The sequence below is a fragment of the Gekko japonicus genome, unplaced genomic scaffold (assembly GCF_001447785.1).
Source record: "Gekko japonicus isolate JY-2015 unplaced genomic scaffold, Gekko_japonicus_V1.1 scaffold175, whole genome shotgun sequence".
Classification (NCBI taxonomy): Eukaryota; Metazoa; Chordata; class Lepidosauria; order Squamata; family Gekkonidae; genus Gekko; species Gekko japonicus.
In genome coordinates, this window is record NW_015166425.1 from 914,798 (window position 1) to 925,454 (window position 10,657).

Consider the following 10,657-nt stretch of genomic DNA (forward strand, 5'->3'; position numbering starts at 1 on the left):
GGCTGTGGCCCCCCCCCCAGCGTGCCTGGCGTCATGATGTCACATCCGGGGGGTGTGCATGCGGCACGCGCGTGCATGACCAAGACACCGTCCGGGAGCCCCCCACCACAGGAATAAACAGGTTTGGCAACCCTAGTCCGCACACTTAACCACTACGCCAAACTGGCTCTCAAAAGGAGACTGGGACTGGGAAGGACAGCCATGAAGGAGCTAGAGAAGATGTAAGGACATATCACTGGCGACCCAGATCAAGACAATTCATGCCGCAGTATTCCCGAGGGGTCACTGGGGGTGGGTGGGGAGGGACACTTGTGAATGTCCTGCATTGTGCAGGGGGTTTGATTAGATGACCTTGGAGACCCCTTCCGACTCTATGATTCTATGTATGGGTGTGAAACTTGGACAGTGAGGAAAGTTGATTAATTTGAAATGTACTGGCGGAGAGTTTTACCGTCCCCATGGACCGCCAAAAGGACAAATCGGTGTGTCCTAGATCAAACTAAGCCTGAACTTTGCCTAGAAGGTGAAATGACTACACGGAAACTATCGTACTTTTGGTCACATTGTGAGAAGACAAAGAGTCACTGGGAAAGACAATCATGCTGGGAAAGGCGGAAGGGCAGCAGGAAAAGAGAGGAAGGCCCACCCAACACGAGATGCATTGATTGCAAGACCCGAGCAAGGCTGTTAACCATCGGACGTTTTGGAGATCATTCATTCAGAGGGTTGCCATAAACTGGAAGTAAACTCCACCCCCTGACATACGTTTCCAAGAAATTTATTTCTACTGAACGTAATTGGTCGGTTTGAGACAAAAGAGGCGGCTGCCATCAAACTAGCCCTTACTACCTGGCGGCATTGGTTGGAGGGGGCCAGGGAAATACCTCGACCCCTCTCATAATGAATGGGTCTGAGAATCCCGTGTCAATGCCCCTAAGCTTGTGCGTGCTTTCCATAAAATGTATCTGTCATGATCTGGGCTGTGCCACCAGAGGCCTACTAGGCCCAGGGAGCCTGGCTAGCAGTAGGTGAGGCTGGGCCTACAACTCCCAGAAGCCCCTGAGAGGTTTTGGAGCCAAAATTGACCAATAGGGAAGAAGAGGGCTGGGGAACAAAAGAGCTGGTGCCAGAGCAGAAGCTGTTCTTTTCCCCAGAGGGCAGAGCCAGAAGGAAGGCTGCTGCAGGGAAGAAACCCTCATCCTGTGGTAAGGGTAAGTAGTGTAAGGCTACTTGAGATAGTGAGCTAGGGACAGTATATATTTAGACGCACTAGGGCATTTGATTTCTTTTCTTTTCACCCACTTACTGTTATAATTCTGCACCTTGTTTGTTTGACCTCTTACAAAATAAACTATTTTCATTGTTCACTCTGCCTGGTCCTCACACCTGTTATTCGGCCAAAAGGGAGGTCTGAAGGTCTTGGGAGGGTGCTCTGGGCTTTCTCAAGGGAACCTAAATCCAGAGTGGTGGCAGCGTCAGGTGACACCCCACATGAGCCGTGACACTTGCATACTGTTTTCTGTCAGTACTATCGATTGCACTAAAATTTGTTAACTCATAAATCAGAAGTTTATTAAAACGGTCTTAGACCAGTTTCATTTCTGCGATGACTGCTATGTTTCTATTATCTCGGTATGACCTTCAGTGCCTGGTGTAGTCTTTCTCCTGGGAAAGGTAGACCGTTACTTTGGCGGGCTTCTACCTGATCCCTGATTGGCCTTGGGCCATCAGGGGACCTCCTCGAATAATGTATATCTGCCTGCCGCGCACGCTTTTCTCCAGTTCTAACACGAAATGGTTAAGATATCTGCATACTCTCAATGTCTCAATAAACCTGACTTCTTTGAATGAAAGCTGTTGGGAACTGATTGCTGCAGGAGTCTGACACTTGACAGCACTTCACACTAGGCTTGCCAAGTCCCCCCCGGGGGACGGGGAAACCCCGCCGGCGGCGGATCGGGCCCCGGGGGAACCCCACCCCCAAAGTACGCGACGTGCACGTCACCTGGAAGTGACGCGACCACGCCAGGCACGCTGGGGGTGGGGCCACGGTCATCTGAGAGAAAACTCTATGGTTTTTCCCCCGGATGGTCGTGGCCCCGCCCGCAGCGTGCCCGGTGTGGTCGTGTCACTTCTGGGTGACGTGGTTGCGGCACATGCGCGCACTCCAGGAGCAAGCCGGGAGTCCCCCACTGCAGCGACAGGTAGAACTTGGCAACCCTACTTCACACACACACACACAAATCTTGGAGACAGAATAAACTGAGAAAAAATGCATGCTCATCAAATAATTGCCGAAAGAACCTTCTAGGCACAGAATTTGGCCTTCTACAGTGCATGGGGCATATGTGTGTGTGTGTGTTTTTATGGGACCAAAAAAGTCAAGGAAAGACAAGCGGAAAGTGGGCCACATAAATTATTGTGTGTCTGTTAAGCGCCATCAAGTCATTTCCAGTTTACAGTGACTCTAGGATTGTAATGATCTCCAAAGCATCCTTCCGTTAACAGCCTCGCTCGGGGTCCTGCAAACTAGAAATCTGCTTTCGTTTCATTTCAAGTCTACCCTCACCCTCCAGCATCTGTGCCGATATTGAATTGCGGAAGAAAAAACAAAGCTTGCCCATTGTGAGCTAACGAGGGAGGACCGTCCAGAGAGCTCCAGCGGGCGGCAGGCAGTGATTTGTAAGCTCAAGGTGTTTCCTGTGGCGTAAACGGGTTTGCTCCCAGGAGACACACTAGGTGGCACTGTGGGGCAAGGTGGTGAAGTCGCCTTACTCCCCAGGAAGAGAGTAAACGCCCGCGGAGCTCTCGCTCGAAGCGGGGCCCAGAGCAAAATGCTTTAACAACCTGATCGTTCCCCACGATAATAAGCCATTTTGAAAGAGAAATGGCTGTTGTGATAAAACAACAATTTGGAAGAGGGGAGAGCGTACTGAAAAATAATGAAACAGCTCTGGCTAGGGCTGCGGTTTGAGGAATTATTACTCATTGGCTTGACCAAGGAATGGGACGCAGGGGTGCGAGTGAGAGATGCCGCCGCCGAGGACTGGGGTAGCTAAAGTCAGAGCAGAGCTATCAGGGGGAAATTGGCTCCGCTGCAGAGGGCTGAAGATATTACGGGTCAGTATAAACACTGACTGGCCCGGCCTGATCCAACATGACCTCTCTTGGTGCCTGGGGGGAGCAACAGAGGGAGGGCTTCTGGAGTTCTGGCCCTGCTGGTGGACCTCCTGAGGGCCCCTGGGTTTTGGCTGCCATGTGACACAGAGTGTGGGACCATGGGCCTGATCCAACATGGCTTCTCTTATGCTCTTGGTTCTTGGGGGGCAACAGTGAGCGGGCTTCTGGAGTTCTGGCCCTGCTGGTGGACCTCCTGAGGGCCCCTGGGTTTTGGCTGCCATGTGACACAGAGTGTGGGACCATGGGCCTGATCCAACATGGCTTCTCTTATGCTCTTGGTTCTTGGGGGGCAACAGTGAGCGGGCTTCTGGAGTTCTGGCCCTGCTGGTGGACCTCCTGAGGGCCCCTGGGTTTTGGCTGCCATGTGACACAGAGTGTGGGACCATGGGCCTGATCCAACATGGCTTCTCTTATGCTCTTGGTTCTTGGGGGGCAACAGTGAGCGGGCTTCTGGAGTTCTGGCCCTGCTGGTGGACCTCCTGAGGGCCCCTGGGTTTTGGCTGCCATGTGACACAGAGTGTGGGACCATGGGCCTGATCCAACATGGCTTCTCTTATGCTCTTGGTTCTTTGGGGGGCAACAGTGAGAGGGCTTCTGGAGTTCTGGCCCTGCTGGTGGACCTCCTGATGGCCCCTGGGTTTTGGCCACTGTGTGACACAGAGTGTGGGACCATGGGCCTGATCCAACATGGCATCTCTTATATTCTTAAACATGGGATACGAATGAAATAAATAAATAAATGGACGAACGGGGCCTGATACAACCAGTCCATTGTCTTTTTATGAATACACAGGTACATGCAACTGAGCTCTGAGCATCACGAGTGGCCCCGCGACTCCGGCAGGGCGCCTACCTCTGCTCCATGAAGATGTCCAGGATGCTCTCTGTCAACCAGATATTCTTCGCGGTCACGTCCCCGCCTGCAAACAGAACAACATGCCCAATGTGAAAGGGGAAGAAGTTCTTTGCTCAGATGGATGGCCGCAACTTCCTCCAGTCCCAGTCTCTGCCGAGCCGCTCCGTCCCCAACAACCAACCTCCGTCGAGGCTGCGCAAACACGACCCGGTTCCCCTTTCCCCCATCGCTACCGCTACCTGGGAGGGCATCCCACACCTGGCCCCATCCTCCTCTGTTGAATAGGGCCATCGGAACCAAACCCAGCCGTCTCTGGGAGTTATCAAAAGGACGGCCTTTGAGCCTGCGAAAGGATTCGTTCGGTGGGAAGCGAGCGTCCGGGGAGGAAACGCTGTGCCCTGGAATCTGGTTTCTGCGCTTCCGGCAACAGGAAGGAGAAGTGAAACAGAAGAAAGCTGAAGAAGGGTCGGGCCCTGCGCCCTGAGCTGCCCGGCACAGGGGTCCCCAGCCTTCTTCAGCCTGCGGGCACCTTTGGAATTTTGACACGGTATGGAGGCTGCAGCCACAAAATGGCTGCCATGGGCAGTGTTCCCTCTAAGCTGAGTTAGCGTGAGCTAGCTCACCATTTTTGTCTTGGCTCAGGAAGCAGGGCTCCAGAGCAGTGTTCCCTCTAAGCTGAGTTAGTGTGAGCTAGCTCACAGTATTTTAAGCCTCCGGCTCACATTTTTGACTTCACTCAGGAAGGATGGCTCCAGAGCAAACTCATTGATGCAGTGGCCAAATCGCTCGCTCGCAACTTCAATGCCAGGAGCTCTCAAAGTAGAATTTTTGCTCACTGGCCAAGGGAGGGTGGAGCCAGCCACAAAATGGCTGCCCTGGGAGGGTGGATCCAGCCACAAAATGGCTGTCATGGGAGGGGGGAGCCAGCCACAAAATGGCTGCCCTGGGAGGGTGGAGCCAGCCACAAAATGGCTGCCGGGGGAGGGTGGAGCCAGCCACAAAATGGCTGCCGGGGGAGGGTGGAGCCAGCCACAAAATGGCTGCCGGGGGAGGGTGGAGCCAGCCACAAAATGGCTGCCGGGGGAGGGTGGAGCCAGCCACAAAATGGCTGCCGGGGGAGGGTGGAGCCAGCCACAAAATGGCTGCCGGGGGAGGGTGGAGCCAGCCACAAAATGGCTGCCGGGGGAGGGTGGAGCCAGCCACAAAATGGCTGCCGGGGGAGGGTGGAGCCAGCCACAAAATGGCTGCCGGGGGAGGGTGGAGCCAGCCACAAAATGGCTGCCACAGATCACTTTCAGTCACACAGTGAAGATTCTTGTGCTGGGGTAGCAGCTTCTGCCCAAACAGCATTTTTAAAAATCCGCACAGGCAATCAGATCTCCAATGGCCAATCAGACACCTTGCTCTATGAAAGCATCTTAGAAACCAATGGAAATTTCCACACGCGTCTGACAAAATAAGCTGGGACACATTAAAAGCTCATATCTTTGAAAATTCTGTTTGGCTTTAAGGGACTGGCAGACTTGAATGGGTTTTGTCAAGATCAGGGGACCCCCACGTGGGACCCACGAACACATGAAGCTGCTTTATACTCAATCAGACACTCAATCCATCAGGGTCAGTACTGACTACTCAGACTGGCAGAAGGTCTCCAGGAACTCAGGCAGAGGGTCCTTCACATCACCTACTGCCTGGCCAGGCCCGTAGCTAACGCGGGGCCCGTGGGGCCTGGCCTCCCTAGCAGTTTTTATGGACCCCTTTCCTGAGCCTCAGCTCCCCTACCCCAACTCCCCTTGAGTGCCTGTCTGCCTGTTGGCAAAGGAGGACAAGGGCAGTGATTTCAGAGGCTGCCCCTGGTGCTGTGCCACGGGAAGAGGCACTGGGGCTCCTTGGGGAGGGAGGGAGGGAGCTGGACCCGGACGCTCCACAGGGAAGGCCTGCCCTTGTGGGAGGGGAGGGGGGGGAGAGGGAGGGAAGCTGTGGCCGCTGCAGCCCTTGCCCTGGAGCCTTTGATTGGATTAGCAGGCGGGCCCCTCCAGGCCCCCTCCCTAAAAAGTCCTTAGCTACGGGGCTGTGCCTGGCCCTTTCAACTGAAGATGCTGGGGATTGAACCCGGGGCCTTCTGCATGCCAAGCAGACGCTCTACCACTGAGCCACAGGGCCCCTCCCCAATAGGGACCACAGTGCCAGCTGACAGTTTTCTTGGCACCCGCCGAGAGCATTTACAGTCACTGGGGCCAGGCAGGGCTTTTGGCCAGCAGGGCTTCTGATCGGTGACTGGAGACCGGATTGGCTGTGCAGATTTTTAGAAAGTTGCCTCTGGCAGCACCTGCCGCCACAGCACCAAGGATCTCCACTGTGTGACTGAAGGGAAGCTGTGTTTATGCAGGAAAATATTTTTCAAACAATAGGCTCGTTTTAAGTGGTGTCCTGCTAAACAGAGCTTCTGCCTGAAAACATTACAGAGTTACTATTAGAGTGACACATGAGTTCACTCCTGGACGTTTGTGTGGTTGGATCCGCCTCCAGCAGCAGCCGTTTTGTGGCTGGCTCCGCCTCCAGCAGCGGCCATCTTGTGGTTGAGCCCACTACCCCGCGTCAGAATTCCAAAGGTGCCCACAGGTTCAAAAAGGTTGGGGGGCCCTAATTACAGTCTTAATCACTAATGAACTCAGACATCCAAAGTACTTCCAGGTGGGGGAGAAGTTGTGTCTGTTCTGGATGTGAGGCCAGCGCTCACAAAGGCTAAAAAGGGTAGGGGAGAGACCAGAGGAGGCAGAATGCGTGCCGATTTTACTTTTGTGCCTGCCCTTGAAGACCAGATTAGCCTGTTTATATGAAACGGTGGCCTTTGTCCCATACAATTTTATTAAACAGAAATGTCACTGCAGATTGAGTGAGGGGCAAACAGAGGGGGAGGAAACGTTAATGATTAAAGAAGACACGCAGGTCGGTAAGTGACTTTGGGCTTATCTGCAGAGCGGCACCCAAGGTCAGGTTATGACAGCTACAGAGTCAGTAAGAAGAAAGTCCTGTGAACCCCTGCCTTCAAGTTTCTGAGTGATTGCAGGAAATTCCTCTGTCCCGTGAGTACCCGCGGGAGAACCCTTTTGATCATTCAAAACAATCCACTCACGGATGCCTACCCCACAGCCATACAGGGGAGGGCACAGAATGCGATGTGGTGATGACACTTGAAGTTTCAAGGAAGAAGAAGGCGGCCTTGTGAAAGGGGGCCTTGTGGTGGGGAGACCAAGGTGACTTGGCAAAAAAAAAAACCTCCCAAAAGGGGGCGAAAAGAGAAAAGGACGGCATGTTGGCTCCCTCTGGGTCTGGCCTGTAACCCCAATGACTCCTGGCCTAACCCCTTCGAGAACACAGGGCTGGCAGTCCCCACGCTTCCCTCGGCCCTGCTCCGTGTCGCAGACGACAGCAGAAATGAAAATGTCAGATTTCTATTATGATTGGATAACAAATTCGTCCTCTACGGGTGTCGTCACCGACAGGGTGCAAAATGTCCCCAGATATCTGCACTGCGCTCAACATCTCTGATTTGCTGGGGAAGGGAACCAGAGCGAGAGGGGACAGGGCGGCTGATTGCAATTTGGTAAAACTAAAAAAAAAAAAAGTAAAGGGAAATGGCCGGGAAGCACAGGAGGCAATGGCAGTAGTGGAGCATCAGTTGAAAACAGAAGGGAAGCGCAAAGGGCTTTTTTTGTAGAAAAAGCCCAGCAGGAACTCATTAGCATAATAGGCCACACCCAGCAGCAGAAACTCGTTAGCATATTAGGCCATGCCCCTGACTGCACCACTCATTAGCATATTAGGCCGCACCCCCATGTTACCAGAAGTGTGCTCATCCAGCCACACCCACCTTTTGCTTCTTATTCTGTTTACCTTGTTTGTGGTCAAAACCCAGGGCTTTTTTTGGAGAAGGGACTCCTTTGCATGTTAGGCCACACACCCCTAATGTAGCCAATCCTAATGAGGTTCTGCTGCTGGGTGTGGCCTATTATGCTAATGAGTTCCTGCTGGGTGTGGCCAACTTGGGAGCCAGCCGGAACTCCGTTCCTGCGCGTTCCTTCCCAAAAATAGCCCTGGAAGCGCATAAGACTCTATAATCCCCTAAGAGTTTGTGTTATCCTGGGTGGGTGGGAGACTTGGTCGGAGAGAAACTTCCTGATGATATTCCGTATTCTTCAGCAGCTCGCAAAGAGCCACGTTTGCAAGCATCGGGTTTATCCCCCGTCCTTCACTACCTGAAGGAGTCTCAGAGCGGTTTACAATCCCCTTTCCCTTCCCCTCCCCACAACAGACACCCTGGGAGGTAGGTGGGGCCGAGAGAGCTCTTGACAGAAACTGCTCTGGAAATAACAGCTCTGAAAGAACTTGTGACTGACCCAAGGTCACCTAGCTGGCTGCATGTGGAGGAGTGGGGAATCAAACCCAGTTCCGCAATCCTAACCACTACACCAAACTGGCTCTCCCAGATTAGAGCCCGCGCTCCGTACCACTACACCAAACAGAGCTTCTCAGAATGGAAGGGATAAGAATCTTGAGGAAGGGAAGAAACTCCAGGTCTGTTATTTGTCATTGCAAATGGATGCTGACATGGGTACTGATTCTGAGTTTGTTCATTCTTATCCCTTTCGTCTTGAGAAGCTTTGTTTGGTGTTGTGGTTAGGAGCGCAGACCTGAGAGCCAGTTTGGCGTAGTGGTCAGGAGCGCGGACTCTAATCTGGGAGAACCGGGTTTTATTCCCCGCTCTTCCACATGCAGCCAGCTGGGTGGTCTTGGGTCAGTCACAAGTTCTGTCAGAGCTGATTTCTCAGGGGCAGTCCTCGAAAGAGCTCTCTCAGCCCCCACCTACACCTCAAAGGGTGCCTGTTGTGGGAAGGGGAAGGGAAAGGAGATTGTAAGCTGCTCAGAGACTCCTTCGGGTAGTGAAGGGCGGGGTATAAATCCAATCTCTTCTTCATACACAAACCCAAGTCTACGAACAAGAGGTCTGTCTTTAATTCCAAGACTGTCCATGCAGTCCACAATCGGTCTAGGGTTCAGGAGAACAGCAAGGGAACACAAAGAACCAGGTACGGAAGGCGAGTCCCTCCATCCACGTCCCGATCGCTCGTAACTTAAAACGTAACACAGGACGGAAGAGCCCTCTTTTAAAGCAAGCAATAAGCTGTTAAGCAATTTTAATAAAACTGTGTTGATGCATCAAAACGATTTTATAAAATTGGACCATGTTCTCTCTCTGGCGTCGTATAAATAGCTTCATAATGGGCACCCTGTGTATTTCAAAATTTAAAAAATTATCCCGTTCCCTTCCAGCATCTATGTTTTCCGGCAGAACAAGGCTCTGATGTAATGGTTATTCTGCTCAAATCAGTCCTGGAACCCACCGAGGATATTTTAAATGGTAATAGGACGGCGTAATCACATCTATACAGAAGAAAGGTTGAACGTTTTATCGCTCTTCGTAAGGCAGCTATTTTTCTCTGCTGCCTTGCTAACTGCGCGGTAGATGGAAACTTTGCTTCCCCCCCCCCCATTCTCTGAAAGAGAGCGACCGGCCCACCAATTTTTTGGATCCTTGCAAGACTTTAAAGCAACTTTGCTCAAATAACACCCCCCCCTAAATACAAGTGATGCTTCTTGTCACTGTTTGCCCAGCCAGTCCCCGTATCCCTCAGCCATTTGTGTGCCTGCGTTACCATAAGTCAACATGGTGGTTAGGGATACGGTCGGCAGCAGACGGCAGGTAATGCAAGATAAAAGCATAGGAGACAATGGTACGAGGCCTGGTCAGAGGGATTCATTGCGCCAAGGTGGCCTGCTAAGGGGAAAGCATTTAAAGGGACCGTATTTGGGGAAGGGAGGGGGCGAGGGGCTGTGGCTGTGCTTGGCATGCAGAAGGTCCCTGGTTCAATCCCCAGCTCTGCTTGGCATGCAGAAGGTCCCAGGTTCAATCCCCAGCATCTCCAGCTAAAGAAGAAGAAGAAGTAGAGATTGGATTCATACCCCACCCTTCAGTCGGAGTCTCAGAGCGGCTTACAAGCTTCATTCCCTTCCCCTCCCCACAACAGACACCCTGTGAGCAGTGTTCCCTCTAAGCTGAGTTGGTGTGATCCAGCTCACAGTTTTTTCAGCCTCCGGCTCACACACTTTTGTCTCAGCTCAGGAAGGACGGCTCCAGAGCAAACTGATTTACGCAGCTGCCAAATCACTCGCTCACAACTTTAATGCCAGTAGCTCACAAAGTAGGATTTTCGGAGGGCTTCCGGTCGAGCTAAGATGGATGACTGACGCACTTTCACTTTTGTGCGAAGTGGGCGACGGCCGCTTTTGACAGTTTGGGCAGTTATTAGCCCAACGCATCGCTCCCCAGCGAGGGGGGGGGGATACCGGTTTAAATTCTCCATCAGCCGACCTCTTGAGGATGGGCAACAACAGTGAGTGAAAAGAAGCAATGCGAAACCCGTTTTGATCGTGTAGATAACAATAAACGTGCCGCTTACCTGAACTGTGATAAAAAACAAATTGAATTAAGCGGTTGAGCGGATAAAGAATTAATATTCCCAGAACTCTGATTCCGGTAAAGAAATAGTTGATTGAAGG

At 52.4% G+C, this 10,657-nt stretch overlaps 1 protein-coding gene across 1 annotated transcript in view; it reads right to left on the reverse strand.

The window, feature by feature from the left end:
* The window catches only part of INTS3 (integrator complex subunit 3), a 200,043-nt gene that overhangs the window by 98,459 nt on the left and 90,927 nt on the right, over positions 1 to 10,657 (reverse strand). Inside the window, exon 6 of the mRNA XM_015411750.1 lies at positions 4,034 to 4,100. Coding sequence (XP_015267236.1) covers positions 4,034 to 4,100 — 67 coding nt within the window. The remainder of the gene's footprint in view (positions 1 to 4,033; positions 4,101 to 10,657) is intronic.